Below are 20773 nucleotides of genomic sequence, written 5' to 3'. Positions count from 1 at the left end.
TCTCAGCTCACCGCAACCTCTGCCTGCCGGGTTCAAGCGACTCTCCTACCTCAGCCTCTCGAGTAGCTGGGATTACAGGCATGTGCCACCACGCCTGGCTAATTTTGTATTTTTGGTAGGGACGGGGTTTCTCCGTGTTGGTCAGTCTGGTCTCGAACTCCCAACCTCAGGTGATCTGTCCGCCTCGGCCTCCCAAAGTGTTGGGATTACAGGCGTGAGCCACCGTGCCGGCGCCTTGAAGTTTTTTATGCTCTGGCATAGAGTTCTTCCTGCTCTCCTGATGGGACCTCCTGGAAAGAACGTGCCTTTCCTGCCCCTTAATACACAACCTCACCACCATGATTTACGTTGGAAACCATCAGGACTCAACTCATCACGCCCTGTATCCTTGTTTATGCCAACAGGGAAAGTTTAGAAATGTATTTCACTCAGCCAGGCCATCAAGGTCAACGCCAACAGTGATAAAAGTCATGTCGGTAGTATGATATGATATGATATCATAGTAGGTATGATGCAGTGAAGAAGGCATTTTGCCCCTATGGCCATCCTCCTCTAAATCCAGAACCTAAGGCTAGGCTCGTGAGAAAGAAATCCCATCTGAGGGACAGTCTACAAAATGCTTGACTGGCACTCCTCAAAACTGTCAAGATCATCAAAACCAGGGAAAATCTGAGAAACTTACAGCCAGGCGGAACCTACGGAGGGAGAGAAGAAAACGAAATGTCATGTGGGATCCTGGATGGGACCCTGGAACAGAAAAGGGACATTAGGTGAAAACTAAAGAAATCTGAGTAAAGTGTGAGCCTTAGTTAGTAATAATGTTCCAATATTGGTTCATTCATGATGACAAATGTACCATGCTAATGTACAATATTAATATTAATCCTAGCCTCGCAAAGTGCTAGGATTACAAATGTGAGCCACCGTGCCTGTACATGAGATCACTGTATTTATTAATAAATAGGGTAAACTGGGCGTGGGATATAGGAACTCTGTACATCTTTGCAATTTTGCTGTAAATCTAAAAATCTTCTAAAATAAAAAGTTTATTGGTAGGTTTTTTTTTTTTTTTTTTTGACAGAGTCTCGCTCTGTCACCCGCTCTGTCACCCTTGCAGGAGTGCAATGGCACGATCTCGGCTCACTGCAACCTCCACCTCCTGGGTTCAAGCAATTCTCCTGCCTCAGCCTCCCGAGTAGCTGGGATTACAGGCGCCCACCACCACACCCAGCTAATTTTTGTATTTTTAGTAGAGATGGCGTTTTACCATGTTGGCCAGGCTGTTCTTGAACTCCTGACCTCAGGTGATCCGCCTACCTTCGCCTCCCAAAGTGCTGGGATTACAGGCATGAGCCACCGCGCCTGGCCAGTAAGGGTTTTAAGACTTCTCATAACAACAGTAATTACCTTCTTCCAAAGCTGTTCATTAGAGGTAAAGAAAAGGTGTAAGATTTACCATACTTATACTTGATTTCTATTTAGCATATTCTTGAGAATATTGATATAAACATACAATATGGTGACCCCTATGAATTGTTACCATTACCATGATTTCAAATGACTTGTGCTGACTTTTTTCTTTTTTTGTTTTGAGACAGTCTCGCTCTGTCGCCCAGGCTGGAGTGTGATGGTGCAATTTCGGCTTACTGCAACCTCCTCCTCCCGGGTTCAAGTGTTTCTCCTTGAACCGGGAGTTTCAGCCTCCCAAGTAGCTGGGACTACAGGTGCGTGCCACCATGCCTGGCTAATTTTTGTATTTTTAGTAGAAATGGGGTTTTACCGTGTTAGCCAGGATGGTCTCGATCTCCTGACCTTGTGATCCACCTGCCTCAGACTCCCAAAGTGCTGGGATTATAGGTGTGAGCAACCACGCCCGGTTGACTTTTTTTTTTTTAATGGCGTCAGCATCTCACTAAGTTGCCCAGGCTGGTCTTGAACTCTTGGGCTCAAGTGATCCTCCTGCCTCAGCCTCCCAAAGTGCTAGGATTACAAGTGTGAGCCACCGTGCCTGTACATGAGGTGGCCTTTCTAAATAATTGAATCAAAATTGTAATTATGATAGTTTGAGGTTCTCTTGATTCTTAGCTTGACATTTTGAGATCAAGGAGTAATCAGAAAGTGGCACAAAAGTGCTACTTAGTACGTGAAAATCTTTCCAATTTAGGCTGCAAAGCCAATTAGTCATGCTTAGAAATAAGGATAGGCCGGGCATGGTGGCTGACGCCAGTAATCCCAACATTTTGGGAAGACAAAGTAGGAGGATCATTTGAGACCAGGAGTTCGAGACCAGCCTGGGCAACACAGTGAGACTCGGTCTCTACAAAAAAAATTTAAAAATTAGCCAGGTGTGGTGGTGCGTGCCTCAGGGCTACTCAGGGAGGCTGAGGCGGGAGGTTTGCTTGAGCCTAAGAGATCAATGCTACAGTGAGCTATGATCGTGCCACTGCACTCCAGCCTGGGTGACAGAGCAAGACTCTCTAAAAAAAAAAAAAAAAAAAAAAAAAAAGACAAACTTTTGAAACAGCATTTATACCTCTTAGTACTCTGCATGTGCATTTATTTAATTGGGCCCCTGTATTCAGAAATGGCAGCAACCTTGAACTCACTGCGTACTGGCTAAAAGCACACGCACGTACACAGGCCATGGCACTTCCTGCCTCCCTGGCTGGCAAGATTAAAAGCTGAGAAAACACAGTGTTTGCGAGTGTGTGGGGAAGCATGCAGGGTTGTACGCTGCTGATGGCATTGTGAATTGGGGAAGCCTTCTTGGAAAACACTTTGGCAACAGTGCTCTGAATGTTCAATACTCAGTCCTTTCATTCAACTTCATTAGAGGGAATGGACCCCAGCGATGTGCTTACGCAAATGCACAAAAATGTTTGTATGAGAATGGTTTTCTTTCTCACTCTGCTGCCCAGGCTGGAGTGCAGTGGCGAGATTATGGCTCATTGCAGCCTTGAACTCCTGGGCTCAAGCGATCCTCCTACTTCAGCCTCCCAAGTAGCTGAGACCACAGACATGAGCTGCTGTGCCCAGCTACTTTTTTTAAATTTATTTTTTGTAAAGATGGGGGCGTGTCATTTGTGTTGCCCTGGCTGGTCTTGAACTCCTGGGCTCAAGTAATCCTCCCACCTCAGCCTCCCAAAGTGCTAGGATTATAGATGAGAGCCACTGGACCTGGCCAGAATGTTTACTTTCACTTTGTTTATTACAGTGAGAAAAAGGGGAAGCAACCTAAATACATGTTCATCAACAGGGAACTGATAAAAGAAATTGTGGATATGTTCATACAATGGAATACTACAAAACACTGGGAAAACATGGATCCGGATTATATGTGCTGCTGTAAATATTGTTCAAAGAACACATAGACAAAATACATATAAAACGTGGTTCTATCACACACCAGGGCCTGTTGTGGGGTGGGGGGAGGGGGGAGGGATAGCATTAGGAGATATACCTAATGTAAATGACCAGTTAGTGGGTGCAGCACACCAACATGGCACATGTATACATATGTAACAAACCTGCACGTTGTGCACATGTACCCTAGAACTTAAAGTATAATAATAATTAAAAATAATAATAAAAAAGTGGTTCTATTTCTTTCTTTCTTCTTTTTTTTTTTGAGATGGAGTCTTGCTCTGTCACCCAGACTGGAGTGCAATGGCGCGGTCTCGGCTCACTGCAACCTCTGCTTCCCGGGTTCAAGTGATTCTCCTGCCTCATCTTCCTGAGTAGCTGGGACTACAGGCACCTGCCTACACGCCTGGCTAATTTTTGTATTTTTAGTAGAGACGGGGTTTCACCATGTTGGCCAGGCTGGTCTTGAACTGCTGACCTTGTGACCTGCCTGCCTTGGCCTCCCGAAGTGCTGGGATTACAGGCGTGAGCCACTGCACCCGGCCAGTGTGGTTCTGTTTCTTAAAAATGATATATATAAACTATATCAATGTTTAAATATATATAATTGATATATAAATATATATCAATTATATATAAATGTACATTTCTAAATGTATTTATAAATTGATGAAGAAACATTTATAAATACATAGATAATTTCTGGAAGGCCACATTGTTAATGAGAATTTTCTCTGGCGAATCGGCCTGAGGGAGTTGGGGTGGGAACAGAATTTTACTTTTATATTTTTAATGTTTTGTACTGTTTGATTTTATTTATTTACTTTTTTTGAGACAGGGTCTCACTTTGTCACCTAGGCTGGAGTGCAGTGGCACAATCTCGGCTCACTGCAGCCTCGACCTCCCGGGTTCAAGCAATCCTTCTGCCTCAGCCCCCTAAGTAGCTGGGACTACAGGCACATACCACCACACCCAGCTAATTTTTTTGTATTTTTTATAGAGACGTGGTTTCACCATGTTGCCCACGCTGGTCTTGAACTCCTGAGTTCAAGCCATCCACCTGCCTCGGCCTCCTAAGTGCTGAGATTACAGGCATGAGCCACTGCGCCTGGCCCTGTTTGATTTTTTAATGTTTCTTTGAGTTTTTACATGTAAACAAAAGCTAGTTGACACTTTGGGAGGCTGAGGCGGGAGGATCCCTTGAGCCCAGGAGGTTGAGACTGCAATGAGCTATGATTGCACCACTGCACTCCAGCCTGGGTGACAGAGTGAAAGAGTGAGACCTTGTCTTAAAACAAAAACTAAACAGAACAAAAGCTAGTTAAATATTGTAAGGTTTTCTTGCCACAAAAACCCAAAACAAAACTTTTTTAAATATAAAAAGGGAAGTTTTTGCAGGCTGCTCAGTGCATGGCTAAGAAGAATGACATGTATTTTATTATTAATCTTTTCTTTTTTTTTTTTTTTTGAGACTCCAGCCCAGGCTGGAGTGCAGTGGCGCAATCTCCGCTCACTGCAAGATCCGCCTCCCAGGTTCACGCCATTCTCCTGCCTCAGCTTCCCAGTAGCTGGGACTACAGGTGCCCGCCACCGCGCCCAGCTAATTTTTTTGTATTTTTAGTAGAGACAGGGTTTCACCGTGTTAGCCAGGATGGTCTCGTTCTCCTGACCTCATGATCTGCCCGCCTCGGCCTCCCAAAGTGCTGCGATTACAGGCTTGAGCCACCGCGCCCGGCCAGTCTTTTCTTTTTTTTTTCTTGAGAATGACACGTATTGGAGGCAGCACTCAGCACCCATTGTTGGGTGCAAACCACTTTCATTCATTCCTCCACTTTGTTTTAATAGGGATGGCTACACCTGGAGCCAAATGTTTATATGGGTCAAATAAAGCACACACCCAAAGAATGTGTGCTTATCAACAGATTTATTACGAGGCAGCTTTTATGGGTGTGTTTGACATTTCAAATGTTATGCCAATATGGCCAGAAGTCATCAGCCTGACATTAAGGTTAATAGCTTACTTAATAGATAGTGAAAATTAAAATTATATTTGAAAAGTCCCTCCCTAAAGAGTTTTGGCATTGTGACTATTACATAGTCCATGGGAATAATAGTGTCACCCAAGAGAACTTGACTTTTCTTCTAAATAGTCTCAAAAGCTGATTGCAGAGAGTAAAAGGGAAGAGAGGTTTTGTTAATAACTCAAACAGGCCAGCTGAAGTCAGTTCTGAGAGATTTGAGTGCAAGGGATTTGGAATAATTTGGAGCAAATAATGATAATATATTAAGTAAAAAAAGACATGACAAAGAACTTAAATTTATGTTAGTAGTTTTTCTTTAAAAAACCAAAATTCTGCACATATACACATTTTAAATCATGGAAAAATAATCCCATTCACAATTCCAGTCCATCCATCTGCTTTTCCTATACCAATCGGCTGCTGAGGTCTAGGGGCTGACAGGTGTAGTGAAGCCTTGGGCCGCCCACCAGCAAGGTTTAAGTGCTTGCCAGTCAGCTTGGGGCCCTGCAGGTGGGCCTGGAAGTTTCCTGGGCCCTGTGAAAGATCTACTCTGGCTTCATCTCTGAGTGCCTGGGTCTTGGGGGCTCCTGGAAGTCAACTTGTTGGACAGGTAGGCTGATTGGGAGGGGTTACTTGAAAAGTGGGTTTAGTGGTGGTTACCAAGAGAAATGGGAAATGGGTATCGGGAAGGTGGTCATTAAATCCACTGTGGGAAGCAGTTATTAATGAGGGTTGGCCTATGAGTATTTAGGGCAGGATCCATTGTTTTTCTTTGATTTCTTTTTTTTTTTTTTTTTTTTTTTGAGATGGAGTCTTGCTCTGTCATCCAGGCTGGAGTGCAGTGGCACAATCTCAGCTCACTGCAATCTCCGCCTCCTGGGTTCAAGCGATTCTCCTGCCTCAACCTCCCGATTAGCTGGGATTACAAGCACGTACCACCATGTCCAGCTAATTTTTGTATTTTTAGTAGAGATAGGGTTTCAGCATGTTGGCCAGGCTGGTCTTGAACCCCCGACCTCAGGTGACCCACCTGTCTCGGCCTCCCAAAGTGCTGGGATTACAGGTGTGAGCCACCGGATCCATTGTTTTTCAAGTTTTAAAGAAAATCCCTGTGAATACCTCCAGCTGAAGACCAGCAGGAACACACCTGCGGTTAAGCAAGTTGGGTTTATTGCTCATTTCAGAGAAGGAAAACCTTGCACCATGGAAACCTGGGGCATTTCAGAAAGAAAGTGCTCTAAGGGCCTTATTACAGGATTTGCACTTCTGGCTGGTGATTTGGGGGTGGGTTTATGGAAGTGGAGATTTGCTCAGGGTTAGATGTTGCTGTTGGAAGCAAGGATAATTCTATGATTGGATATCTTACTAAAGCTTAATTATAGGAAGGGTAGATGAGAGTGAGGCTATAGCTGCAATTGGTAAAGAAGTAGCCATCCCTCATACTGGCTGGGAGAAGTCGGGGCAATGGTTGGTATTTGTGGCTTCGAAAATGTTCAGGTTTTGTCTGTGTTCAAACACCATAACCAAGTGGTCTTGATTTTTGTCTTGATCCGTCACCATCGTGGAGATCCTTGTCTGATGCAGACGCTGTGTGAAATTGTGTGTGCTCACCAGCAGAACAGCAACACACAGCCAAGGGTGTCAGGGCTGCCTTCCTCTGTCTCACCCGCAATTATGACTAATTTTGTCAGGCCAACTCCACTTTCAAAGTAACAAACCCAGTTTTTATCTTTTCGTCTCTTCCTCTCTTGCTTCTTTTTTTTCTTCCTTCCAACAAATGATGTATAAGTCAGTATCTTAACGATCACATACTTTTAATCAAGATTCATAGAACAGTCAGATGACAGCAAGAAAGGAGATCGAGATGAGTGTATTAGTCTGTTCTCACCCTGCTGTAAGACATGACTGAGACTGGGTAATTTGTAAAGAGTTTTAATCGGCTCACAGTTCTGCATGGCTGGAGAGGCCTCAGGAAACTTACAATCATGGTGAGAAGCAAAGGGGAAGCAAGGCATGTCTTCATGTGGTGTCAGGAGAGAAAGAGCAAAGATGTGGTTGTTTAAAAGTGTGTAACACCCTCCCCCACTCCACTTCGCTCTCTCTCTCCCCACTCACTGTCACGAGAACAGCAAGGGGGAAATCTGCCTCCATGATCCAATCACCTCCCACCAGGTCCCTCCCCCAGCACTGGGGATTACAAGTCAACATGAGATTTGGATGGGGACACACAGCCAAACCGTATCAACAAGCACACAGAAATATGCAAAATGGGCCAGGCGTGGTGGCTCACGCCTGTAATCTCAGAACTTTGGGAGGCCGAGGCGGGCTGATCACTTGAGGTCAGGAGTTTGAGACCAACCTGACCAACATGGCAAACCCCATCTCTACTAAAAATACAAAAAAATTAGCCAGGCATGGTGGCACATGCCTGTAGTCCCAGCTACTCGGGAGGCTGAGGCAGGAAAATTGCTCAAACCCGGGAGGCAGAGGTTGCAGTGAGCAGGGACTGCGCTACTGCACTCCAGCCTGGGCAACAGAGAGAGACTCCATCTCAAAAAACAAAACAAAACACGAAATGATGCGTTATGTCTGCTATGGTACATGTATATATCTGTAAATACATAGAGAATATTCTGGAAGGACACACCAAACCGATAACTGGTTACCTCAGAGCAGCAGGAAGACCAAAGTTGGCAGTGATGCTCAAAGGGAACCTTGCTTTTCTAAAAAATAGACTATGTTTTAGAGCAGTTTTAGGTTCACTGCAAGTTGAGCAGAAAGGACAGAGTTCCCATAGAGCATATCATTAAAACTATTTTAAATAACAAAGGCAGACTTCAGCATGGTGGCCCCCATTCATCTGAGCACCCCAAACAACAGGCACTTTATAAATAGTTCATTACCTTTCATCCTTATAGCAACGCTGAACGGGGGGTATTTTCTTCCCACATTTACAAATGAGGAAACTGAGACCTAGTTAAGAGTGGTGCCTAGTGTTTGGCAGAGCTGGAGTCAGAGGCACATGGTCAGATTCCCGAACGAACCCATTCTTCTTTCATTCTGAAAACCTAGGTTGGCCTTGGCATGGACCCCTCTTTCCCGCTCCCGCCCATTGGCTGGGGACCCACCTGTGAATGGACCCTGTGGTGTGCTGGTGACCCACTGGCCACGTGGCAGTCTGACACAGCAGACGACCAATGCCCCTTGTGCTTAGAGGAGCTTTCTTGGGGCTTCCTGTGTGTGGTTTCCAGGCCCCACAAATTTGAGCAGCTCCTGGAAGCCCACCCTTCACCACTTATATCACTCACCACCTCTAATCTGCCTACTGTAATGTAAGGCCTCTCCATCTGGATTAGACAATCACGATGTTTGATTTCAGTTATTATTATTTTTTGAAATGGAGTCTTGCTCTGTCGCCCAGGCTGGAGTGCGGTGGGGCAGTCTCAGCTCACTGCAACCTCTGCCTCTGGGGTTTAAGTGATCCTTCTGCCTCAGCCTCCCAAGTAGCTGGGACTGCGGGCATGCGCCACCACATCCGGTTAATTTTTGTATTTTTAGTAGAGATGAGGTATCTCCATGTTGGCCAGGCTGGTCTCGAGCTCCTGACCTCAAGTGATCTACCTGCCTCGGCCTCCCAAAGTGTTGGGATTACAGACATGGGCCACTGCGCCCAGCCTGGTTTAAGTTTTAACCTTTAAGGTTTAAGTTTTCCTTTACGATAAAAGCTGTACAAACTTTTTTCTCCCTTGTGTAGGATACTCGTTTCTTGTTTCCCTGGTAGTGTAACTGACATGCACACACAGTGGACCTGTGGCTGAGGGCTCGAACCTCCCCCCTGCTTTCCCTTTATGCCTTGAATGACTAGTAGCCGAGTTACAGCAAAAACCTCGGGGTAGACTTTGGCAAATGTATCGTGATTTTTATCTCCTGGTTCTAAGATTTCAGAAATGATTGTTTCGAGCTTATGAGAATTTCTTAGGCAACCACAAGAAAGCCTTGGTAACAATTTTGAAAAATCATTTAGCTTTTCCAAGTTGACATCCAAGAGACCAGATATAAGCATTTGTTGTTACTGTTCACAGGCAAAGAGAGCACAGGCGTTCTGGAAAAAGGAGTTGGCATTTGCTCCCCAGCATTTGAGGAAGCCAATTAAAAAGAAAAAAAAAAAAAAAAAAAAGCATTTCTTAGGCATTATTGTGGTAAAAACAAAATAAATATAAAGAAAAACGAATTTAAAAATTAATTATAAAAAGAGCATTTGTTATCAAGTGGACCTTAATTAGTACACAGCACAGACCCGCTTTGTGAATAGATGCTTTTTTTTTAAATTGTGGTAAAATATATATAACATAAACATTTACCATTTTAAACATTTTCCCCCATTTTTACCATTTTAAAATGTACAGTTCAGTGGCATTAAGTACATTGATGATGCTGTGCAATCATCACCACTATCCAAATCCGGGACTGTATCTTCCCAAACAGAAACCTCATACCCATTCAATAAGAATGCCCCACTCTCTGCACTGCCCGGCCCTTGGTAACCTCTACTTTCTGTGTTTATGAATTTGCCTGTTCGGAGTTCTTTCCTATACCTGGTGAAATCATAATATTTGTCCTTTTGTGTGTAGCTTATTTCACTCAGCATGAGGCTTTGCAGGTGCATCCATGTGGTAGCGTGTATCAGAACCTCATTCCTTTATGTGGAGGAATCATATTCCATTGCATGGATACACCACATTCTGTTTGTTGATTCATCTGTTGATGGACACTTGAGCTGTTCCCACCTTTTGGCTATTGGGAATAAAGCTGCTGTGAGCACTGGTGTACAAGTATATGTTTGGGTCGAGTGTCTGTATTCTTTTGTTTTGATCCCTGTCAGTAATACAATATGGGGGAAGTGATACCATCTCACTTCTGAGATTGGGTTATAAACACACTGCTGCTTCCAGTTTGCATGCTCTTTCTCTCATCACCACAGTGGCTAAACTTGAAAAGATTAGCAATCTCTTCTCGGCCATTTGGCCAAGATCAAGTGTAAAAAGATTGGCAGTACCACGTTTTGCAGAGAACGTGCAGCAACCAGTGCTCTGAAACATTGCTGGTGACAGGGTAAATGGCACAACTGCTGGGCACAAACCTTTTGGTAATTTCTCAAACATACACCTATCCAATGACTGAGGAATTCTTGTCAGGTGTAGGAATTAATATACAAGTCTTTTTATGAACATATGTGTCCAGGTTTGCCCATGACAGCCAAAAACTGGAAATGATGCAAATATCTATCAATAAGACAATGAATAAACTGTGTTATATTCGTACGATGGACATACTGACACTTGCAGCAATTTGGATCAATGTCAATAACATGAAGTTGAGCAAAGTAAGCCAGACATAAAACAGGCCATGCTGCACGATTCCAGTTCGATGAAGTTCAAGAACAGGCAAAACTAAACTATGATGACAAGTCAAGATAGTGGTGTCCTCTGGGTGCTGAAGGGCTGGGGAAAAGGGACTGGGAACCTTTAGGGGTGAGGACAATGTTCTATATCTTAATATGAGTGTTGGTCACCGAGCTATAATCTTCAGATTTGTGTATTGTCAACTATACCTCAGTAAAGGACTGTCAGTTGAAAAACATTCTAATAGGAACAATTTTCCCTCTAATCCAAAGTCCAGATATAGATATTGTTTCCCTTTGAGAAAAGTGGACTGTTTTCTACTCCAATAAGGAGTTGGGAGTGATGCAGGTGTTCCCTAGTACTGAACCCCAGTTCTCATGGGACCCAGGTGTCATCTGCCCAGGTTACTGCAGAGACTGGCCACTTCTCGGCAAAGCAGCAGTGTCTGCTCACACACCTCACTCAGTCCCCTTTCTTTCTTGTTAGCTCATGCTTCACAACTATGCTGATTATACTGTGTCCAGCACCTTCAGGGGTTTGCAGCAGGGAGGTCTGCAAGTTATTATATCTTGGTCACCAGACTGCAGAACCAGAAGTCTACTGTATAACCCTAAAGTTTTAAAAACCAGTAATCGAAACAGGAAACATAGAGGACTTCCAATGTGCCAGGTGGTGTTTTAAATGCTTTTCTTATTTTTATTTTATTATTTATTTATTTATTTATTTTTGAGGCAGAGTCTCACTCCGTCACTCAGGCTGGACTGCAGTGGCACGATCTCAGCTCACTGCAACCTCTGCCTCCTGGGTTCAGGCGATTCTCCTGCCTCGGCCTCCTGGATTACAGGCATGTGCCACCACACTCGGCTACTTTTTTTGTTATGTTTAATAGAGACAGGTTTCACCATGTTGGCCAGGCTGGTCTTGAACTCCTGACCTCAAGTGATCCTCACACCTCGGCCTCCCAAAATGCTGGGATTACAGGTGTGAGCCACTGCACCCGGCCTTTCAAATGTTTTTAGAGGAACTTAATCTTCCCAGCAACTGCAGGTGGTAGGTGCTATGATCATCCCCATGTTACTGTTGAAGAAACTGAAGCTGAAGTTGAGATAACTTGCTCAAGGTCATAAAATGACAGGGCCAAAATTTGGACCCAGCAGTCTGGCTCTGAAGTCCACCCTCCTATCTGCTGCACTAGATTATCTGTAAAAAAACAAAGAAAGAAAATAAAGCACAGAAAATTAATGACAACTGGACAGAAATATGTTCCGTTATTAAACATGGCTCTCTCAGAGACATGGAAAAGGAAAAGAAGGGCTTTCACATTGTAATTTAAAACGTCCTCATTGTTTAAGTTTTCCCAACATACTTCTTAATTTTTTTTTTTTTTTTTTTCTAGACAGAGTCTTACTCTATCACCCAGGCTGGAGTGCAATGGCGCGATCTCGGCTCACTGCAACCTCCGCCTCCCAGGTTCAAGTAATTCCCCTGCCTCAGCCTCCCGAGTAGCTGGGATTACAGGTGCCTGCCACTACGTCTGGCTAATTTTTTGTATTTTTAGTAGTATTTCACAATGTTGGCTAGACTGGTCTCAAACTCCTGACCTCAGGCTATCCGCCTGCCTCAGCCTCCCAAGGTGCTGGGATTAAAGGCATGAGCCACTGGGCCTCGCCTACTTATGTAATTTTTAAAAATTACATGTCTTGGTAAGGTTAGAAGTGGCATATTAGTGTTATGGAACTACAGATGATCATTCTGTTATTTTTTTGGTTGTATTTAATATTAATTAAATTAAATAATAACATTAAAATAATTTTAAAAAATAAATAATACTTTAACAATAGGACAGCCTGGGCAACATGGCGAAACCCTGTCTCTACAAAAAAGAAAAAGAAAAGAAAAGAAAAGAAATTAGCTGGGCATGGTGGTGCACACCTGTAGTCCCAGTCACTCAGGAGGCTGAGGTGGGAGGATCACCTGAGCCCAAGGAGTTGGAGGCTGCAGTAAGCCGTGACTGTGCCACCACACTCCAGCCTGGGCAGCAGAGTGAGACCCTATCACAAACAAAAAAAAGCAGAAAAGCACATTTTTTTTTTTTTTTTAAAAAGGCACATTTAAAACTCACCCGAGCCCAAGGAATTCAAGGCTGCGGTGAGTCGTGATTGTGCCACTGCACTCCAGCCTGGGCAACAGAGTGAGACCGTATCTCAAACAAACAAAAAATAGGAGAAAAGCACATTTAAAAAGAATTTGCCTTGTTTTGACAATAGCTTTTGTCAAGCTACTTCAAATGGTTTGATAGAAACCTTAGAGCAGAAATTTCAGCTTTTTTATAATAAACTTCCATCTTTCTCAAATCTTATAATGGGAGTTTACTGAAGAACTAAAACGCATTGTCCAAAGACAAACTCAGTGGTCCTTCCCAGATCTCTGGCCACTTCTGGCCCCAGGAACGTAGAACGGCTTCTGCATCTCCCAGACTCACCTCGGAGTAGGCTCTGTGGGAGACACCGCCCGATGCATCGTCATGGGCCTTGTGAAATACACCAGGTAACCTAAAGGAGGAGACATCACGTGAGCCATCGGTGTCAACAAGCTGGACGTGGGAAATCCTGAGGCAGGACTGGCCAATCTTTCTTCTCTCTCTGTATACCTGAGGGTAAGACACATTTTCATAAGCTGCAAGACTCATGACTGCAGTGACCCTTACCAGGAACAAAGGTCGGCACTCCAGGGTCCAGAGAGAGGATGTATGTGGCCTGGGCAGAGTCATCAGCGGGACTCTAAGCCTCCCTACCAGGGGACTGTCCCCTGCTAAGAATCGGGGCTCTGAGTAAAGACTCAAATCCAAGCTCATCAGAATGAAGAAAGTTAAGACCCCCATTCTGGTGCACACTCTTAGGATGAGTCCACAGACACCGACTGGACCTCAGACCCTGCCACGCTACTATGAAAGTCTCGTTTGAGTTCTCCGGAGTAAAAGCAAACATTTTCTGATGAAGATGTTTATACAGAATCTATGACATTCTCAGCTGCTCCCTCTCAGAATCTAGAATCAGAGAACCAAAGAGACCCACCTGCTCGGCAGAACCTGGCCCCAGAAGTCCTAGGAAAGGGAATGTTGGCGTCCTGGTACGACCCGTAGGCTGTGGTCACCCGCGCAAATGTCGGTAAGGGGGGTGTGACAGAGTTGGGGAGCGCAAACGGGTTGCTGGAAGCGCTGTCTTCCTGGTTCTGAAATTTAAAAATCCACAAACCAGGCTGGGCGCAGTGGCTCCCGCCTGTAATCCCAGCACTTGGGAGGACGAGGTGGGTGGATCACCTGAGGTCAGGAGTTCAAGAACAGCCTGGCCACCATGGCGAAACCCTGTCTCTGCTAAAAATACAAAAATTAGCTGGGCGTGGTGGCAGGTGCCTGTTATTCTAGCTACTCAGGAGACTGAGGCAGGAGAATCGCTTGACCCCGGGAGGGAGAGCTTGCAGTGAGCCAAGATCACACCACTGCACTGCAGCCTGGGCGACAGAGCAAGACTCCGTCTCAAAAAAAAAAAAAAAAAAAAAAAAATCCACAACCTGTCTTAAAGCTGAATTACGAAATAAAGACCTGACATTACAAAACCAGAAAATCCATGATTTTAGGAGAAAGAAAGGAAACAAAACACCGAAGCATAAGTTGGTACAACAGTTTCCTGCTTCCCACCGCAAAGGACTCAAGGCAGGAGACGAGCTGGCGCAGGCAGGGCTCCAGGCAGCTCTGGCCGTGCTTCACTTTCTGTAGGGCGGTGTCCTCACACGCCCCCAGGTTTCCAGAGGAATCACTGGGTAGATTCAAGTGGTCTGTAAACAGATTGGAAAAATGGCATTTTTTTTTTCAGTGAATTCTAATTTAAATTTTCATTTATTTCAATTATGAAGGCACGCAAACTTACAGATGATGTCTTAATATTCAATTTATTAAGTTATACAGTTAAATCTTAGTTTTTCTTAACCCCCCTTTTAAAAACTTTTAAAATCTTAGTTTTTCTTAACCCCCCTTTTAAAAACTTCTAAAAATTTTTAACATATGTGCAAAGATAGGCTAATATAGTGAACCCACGTACTTCTCCCCCAGCTTCAGAAATTATCAACACTTGCTAATCTTTTTTTGGAGATGAAGTCTCACTCTGTTGTCCAGGCTGGGTCGCAGTGGCATGATTAGCCTCGAAGCTGAGACTACAGGCACGTGCCAGCATGCCCGGTTTATTTTTAAATTTTTTGGTACGGATAGGGTCTTACTATGTTGCCCAGGTTGGCCTTGAAATCCTGGGCTCCAGCAATCCTCCCAAAGAGCTGGAATTAGAGGTGTGAGCCACAGTGCCCAGCAGCAACGGCTAATCTTGTTTCATCTCTGTTCTCTTCCCCTCGCACCTTGCCACAGGATTGTTTTGAAGCAAATCTCAGGCACTGTAATCATTTCATTCATAATACTTCAGGGTGTATATTTAAGAGACAGAAATTCTTTTGTAAAACACAATCATGGTATTTAAAATTTTTAACAATAACTCCTAAATATTCTATTGGTCTTCAAATTTCCTAATTGTATCATAAATGTTTATTAAGTCCAAATAAAGTCCACACATTAAATTTATTGCTATGCCTCTCAAGTCTTCTTTCTTTCCTTTTCTTTCTTTTCTTTTCTTTCTTTTCTCTTTTTTCTTTTTCTTTCTTTTCTTCCTTTTCTTTTTTTCCCTTCCTTCCTTTCTTTTCTTTCCTTTCCTTACTTTCTTTTGTTTCTTTCTTCCTTTTCTTCCTTTCTTTCCTCCCCTCTCCTCCCCTCCCCTCCCCTCTCTTTTCCTCTCCTCTCCTCTCACGGTGTTGCCCAGGCTGGAGTGTGGTAGAGTGACCTTGGCTCAACCTCTGCCTCCCGGGTTCAAGCAATTCTTATGCCTTAGCCTCCCGAGTAGCTGACACTACAGGTGCATGCCACCACACCAGGCTAATTTTTGTAAGTAGAGACAGGGTTTCGCCATGTTGGCCAGGCTGGTCTGGAATTCCTGACCTCAAGTGATCTGCCCACCTCACCCTGGCCTCCCAGCATGCTGGGATTATAGGGGCGAGCCACCGTGCCTGGCCCAAGTCCCTTTTAATCTAAAGAATCTATAGATTTTTCTCCCTCTTTCATTCCTGCAATTTATTTGTCAAAGAACAAATAGGGTATTTTTTTCTTTCAGTGAGCAAATAAACTATTGTTTCCTTGCAATTTATTTTTTGAAGAACATTTGTCCTGTAGAGTTTTCTACATTTTAGACTTTTCTGGCTGTGTCTCTATGTATTTCCTGTGAACTGGTGTTTAGATTTAGAGTACATTTTCCAGATAAAATTCAGCCTGCCCAGTTAAATTTGAATTTCAGCTAAACAATGAATAATTTTATTAGTGTAAGTGTGCCCCCTGTAATATTTAGGCATCCTGTATTTTTTTCTTTTGAGACAGGGTCTCACTTTGTCACCCAGGCTGCAGTGCAGTGATGCAATCTCAGCTCACTGCAGCCTCAACCTCCTGGGCTCAAGTGATCCTCCCATTTCAGCCTCCCAGGTAGCTGGGATTACAGGCACAAGCCACCATGCTTGGCTAATTTTTGTATTTTTTGTAGAGACAGGGGTTTCGCCATGTTGCCTAGGCTGGTCTTGAACTCCTAAGCTCAAGCAATATGCCCACCTTAGCCTCCCAAAGTGCTGGGATTATAGGCATGAGCCCCTGCGCTTAGCCCCTGTATTTTTTTTTTAATCATTCTACATTTTTATTTGCTACATTTGACAACTTTAACCTAGAGAAGTGATCACACTCAGGAGTGGTTTTTTGGCAGGACTGTGTTCTAGGTGGTATTGTGTACTTCCAGCAGGAGACGAATGTCTGGCTGTTCCTCTGTTTGTGATGTGATGTGATGCGGAGATGAATGGATTCAGGTTTTATTAATATCAGCCAGATGGGCTGGGCGCAGTGGCTCACGCCTGTAATCCCAGCACTTCGGGAGGCCGAGGCGGGTGGATCCCTTGAGGTCAGGAGTTCGACACCAGCCTGGCCAACATGGTGAAACCCTGTCTCTACTAAAAATACAAAAGTTAGCCAGGTGTGGTGGTGCATGTCTGTAATTCCAGCTACTTGGGAGGCTGAGGCAGGAGAATTGCTTGAACCCAGGAGGCAGAGGCCACAGTGAGCCAAGATTGCGCCGCTGCACTCCAGTCTGGGTGACAGAGCGAGACTCTGTCTCAAAAAATAATAAATAAATATATATATATTTTTAGCCAGATGCATCTGTTGTGAGTGTGTCCCCTTGGCTTTTCACCTGATGGTTTTGGCAGCTGATGGTCTAGAATCATTACTTTCTTAGCGTTTGTGGAATGATGATACTCTAAGGCTTTCACTCCTACACTCAATATTGTATATTCTTCTAAAAGAAGAACTTACCCTGCAGTTCACATAGGAAAGTTCAGCTCTTTCTTTAAATCTGAATTTTGCAGGCACCTAAGAGACAGCCTTACATATTGAAGAATAAAATCTTGACAGGGATTTAGATAAGTCTTATAAGTCAAATATACATTAATCAAAATATACCTTTAGTAAGATCAAAATCTTAAAGTGTTTCTAGATGTTGAAAATCAAACTTATCTATTTAGAAAGTCAGGACTCTTTAGCATTTAAACGTTGATTGCACGCTTAAATAGCTAGAGCTTCCTAAGGATTACAATTAAAATTGTATGTTAAATTCTCTAGTATGTCAGATTGCCTGAAATGTTTCAAACCACTGAAAACTGAAGAAAGCATATAAAAAGAAACACAATGATTACACAACTTTTCACACCAGGATTGATATAGTTTGTGTTAAAACTTATTTTCTTTGTCACCTATATGCTTATTTCTTTTTTTTTTTGTTTTTTATTTTTAAAATTTTTAAATTTTTATTTTTTAGAGACAGGGTCTTGCTATGTTGCCCAGGCTGGTCTCGAACTCCAGAGCTCAAGTGATCTTCCTGCCTCGGCCTCCCAAAGTGTTGGGATTATAGGCGTGAGTCACCATGCCCAGCCTATGCTTATTTTTTATGCCTTTCTAGGATTGCAAATTCATGAATCCACTTAAGCAGAGCTGAGTGAGTGTCTCGGGCTTGTACTGTAAACACCAGTTCACAGGAAGTGTGTAGGGATGCAACCAAAAAGGTCTAGAATATAGAAGACTCTACAGGACAAATGTTCTTCACAATTCAAGATATAAATTGCAAGGAAACAATAGTTTATTTGCTCATTGAATGAAGAAAACCTGTTTATTCTTTGACAGATAAAGGGTGACTCAGGGCTACTGGCCAAAGGCAGCCGGAACACAGGAACCTGGATTCAACAAACTGGAGGCGGACCAGCGTGATCCATTCTCAGTGTGTGGTTCTTGACGCCACATCTTCAAACTGGAGTTTATTGTAAATTTCTCGACCCAGCGCATCATACATTCCAATGATCTTTCAAATGTCATTCTTACCAATTTTGCTTTTCAGATTTCAGTAGAAGGAATTCAGCAACTCTCCCCCTACCCCCAACTTGGGTTTCTTCCTGCTGCCTGTTAAGAGTGAGCTGAATCCTGCACTCTCCTTATGTTGAGGCATCCACCCATCAGCCGCCATCCTGCAGTGTTGACAAACTGAACTCAGAACTTCTAACAAAACGTGAAGAGTGTCCCCTTGCTAAGTTTCTCATCCCTATTGGTATTCTTTTCAGGTAAAGAAATGGCCACTGAGAAACGAAGCAAGTGTCTCTCATTACAAGTTTTCAGTTGAAAGGCCAGGGCTATAATCGGCACTGCTTTTCCACCGTCTGACTAGGTCAAGAGTAGACAACATGTGACTTGGCTGCTGTTGGGCATCTGCAGGCGACTGTCTCGTTCACCCTTCAACTGCCTGCCTCTACTCCTTCTATTTCTTCACATCTCTATAGGTGAAAGATCATAGGAAAACATTTACAAAAATGCTGTGATGCAACAAATTGATTGTGACATCTGTGTACCACAAACGCAAAAATATCTTACAGTCATTGTTCACTAAGTGATACAAAAAACTGACATCCACTGACTTAGAACAGGCCTTGGGCTTTCAGGCAAAGATATTGTTTAAAGTATCCTATATCACTCCCTTTTCTATTAACACATTTCCAATCTAAAGTCACAGACTAATCTAAAGATTCCTTTTACCTTAGCTCATTTAGCCCATTCTTATTGTTGATCAGTCCATATGTTATACGAAAACATGAGTTTCTATTATATCTGAAATAAAAATCTCTGGAAATACCTAAATGTAAATATATATATATTTGTATATATATATATACACACACACATATATATACATATATATACACGTATACATGTACATATACACATACATATACATGTACATATACATGTATACGTGTACATATACACATACATATACATGTATACATGTACATATACACATACATATACATGTACATATACATGTATACATGTACATATACACATACACATGTACATATATACATATACACATATATGTACATATATACATATATACATATATGTACATATGTACATATATACACATATACATATATGTACATATGTACATATATACACATATATGTACATATATACATATATGTCTTTATATATGTAAATATATATATTTGTATATATGTAAATATATATGTAAATATATATGTAAATATATATATTTGTGTATATATGTAAATATATATATTTGTGTATATATATATTTGTGTATATATATAGATATTCTTTTTTCTCACAGACTCTGATTTTTTTTTAAATATTTCATTTGGAAGGCTGTGTGATCTTGGGAGTGGAAAAGTACTTTGTAGTTGGAAACATCCCAAAGGAGTAAAACCTGGCGTGCCTTGGCAAGCTCACAGAGAAGAGAGGCCATAAGCACCCATTGTCTCTAACCTTTTCAAATGATATTTATGCAGCTTAGTTTTAAAGGGGTTTTGCAAACTCTCTGAAGTTCCCATGCCGGCTCGCTCTGGCCACAAGATGCCAAGTTGGTAAACAAGAGCTGAGCAAAAAAAATCAGGACCAGAATTAAAATGCTATTTTCTATTCATTTGTAAAAGCCTTGTTGTAGGCAGCTTACAGTAGAAAATCTTACTCTGGTACGCTTAACAGTGCCCCCTGCAAGGCTGATTCCCTATACACTGGCACCACATTAGCCCACTGCATTTCAGCTGCAATTTCTACTACTTGCATGAGTCCAGTGAGACAGAACACTCACACAACTTACAAAAACAACTTTTTTTTTTTTTTTTTTTTTTGAGATGGAGTCTCAATCTGTCACTTAGGCTGGAGTGCAGTGGCATAATCTTAGCTCACTGCAACCTCTGCCTCCCGGGTTCAAGCGATTCTCTTGCCTCAGCCTCCCGAGTAGCTGAGATTACAGCCACCTGCCACCACCCTGCCACCTGGCTAATTTTTATATTTTTAGTAGAGACTGGGTTTTGCCATGTTGACCAGGCTGGTCTCAAACTCCTGACCTCAAGTGATCCGCCCGCCTCAGCCTCCCAAAGTGCTGGGATTACAGGCATGAGCCACTGTACCCGGCCACAAAGCAACTTTATTATTCACAGATAGGCAGCAAGGGATGGCAGAAGCGTAGGATTCATGGAGAGCCAGTCCCCCGAGGCTCAGGAGAGCTTCCTGGGGTGGATGGAACCCACTTGCACCACAGCTGGGGGACCCTGGAAAGGACGCTGTCCTGGGTTTTATACCTTAGGAGTCATGAGACTTGCTGGGCTAAGGAGTGAAGGGCATCCTTTTCTAGGAGGGACAGAAACAGAGCCTGGGCTGTTCTACTGGTTCCTCTTTATCTGAAGGTATTGCGTTCTCAGCACATTCTACAATCGTTCTTGAGAACTAGAAGTGAGAAAGAGGGAGGAACTGAATTGGTCCAAGGCCACCTGGACAACAGTCATGCACCC

At 43.1% G+C, this 20773-nt stretch overlaps 1 protein-coding gene across 1 annotated transcript in view; it reads left to right on the top strand.

The window, feature by feature from the left end:
• Positions 1–18118, top strand: part of WDR59 (WD repeat domain 59) — a 151611-nt gene extending 133493 nt beyond the window's left edge. Inside the window, exon 27 of the mRNA XM_054534137.2 lies at positions 18093–18118. Coding sequence (XP_054390112.1) covers positions 18093–18103 — 11 coding nt within the window. The 3' untranslated portion in view covers positions 18104–18118. The remainder of the gene's footprint in view (positions 1–18092) is intronic.
• The last annotated feature ends 2655 nt before the right edge of the window (positions 18119–20773 follow it).

Source organism: Pongo abelii, chromosome 18 (genome assembly GCF_028885655.2).
Source record: "Pongo abelii isolate AG06213 chromosome 18, NHGRI_mPonAbe1-v2.0_pri, whole genome shotgun sequence".
NCBI lineage: Eukaryota > Metazoa > Chordata > Mammalia > Primates > Hominidae > Pongo > Pongo abelii.
Note: the sequence above shows the minus strand (reverse complement) of the source record. Positions and strands in the feature narration are given on the sequence as shown.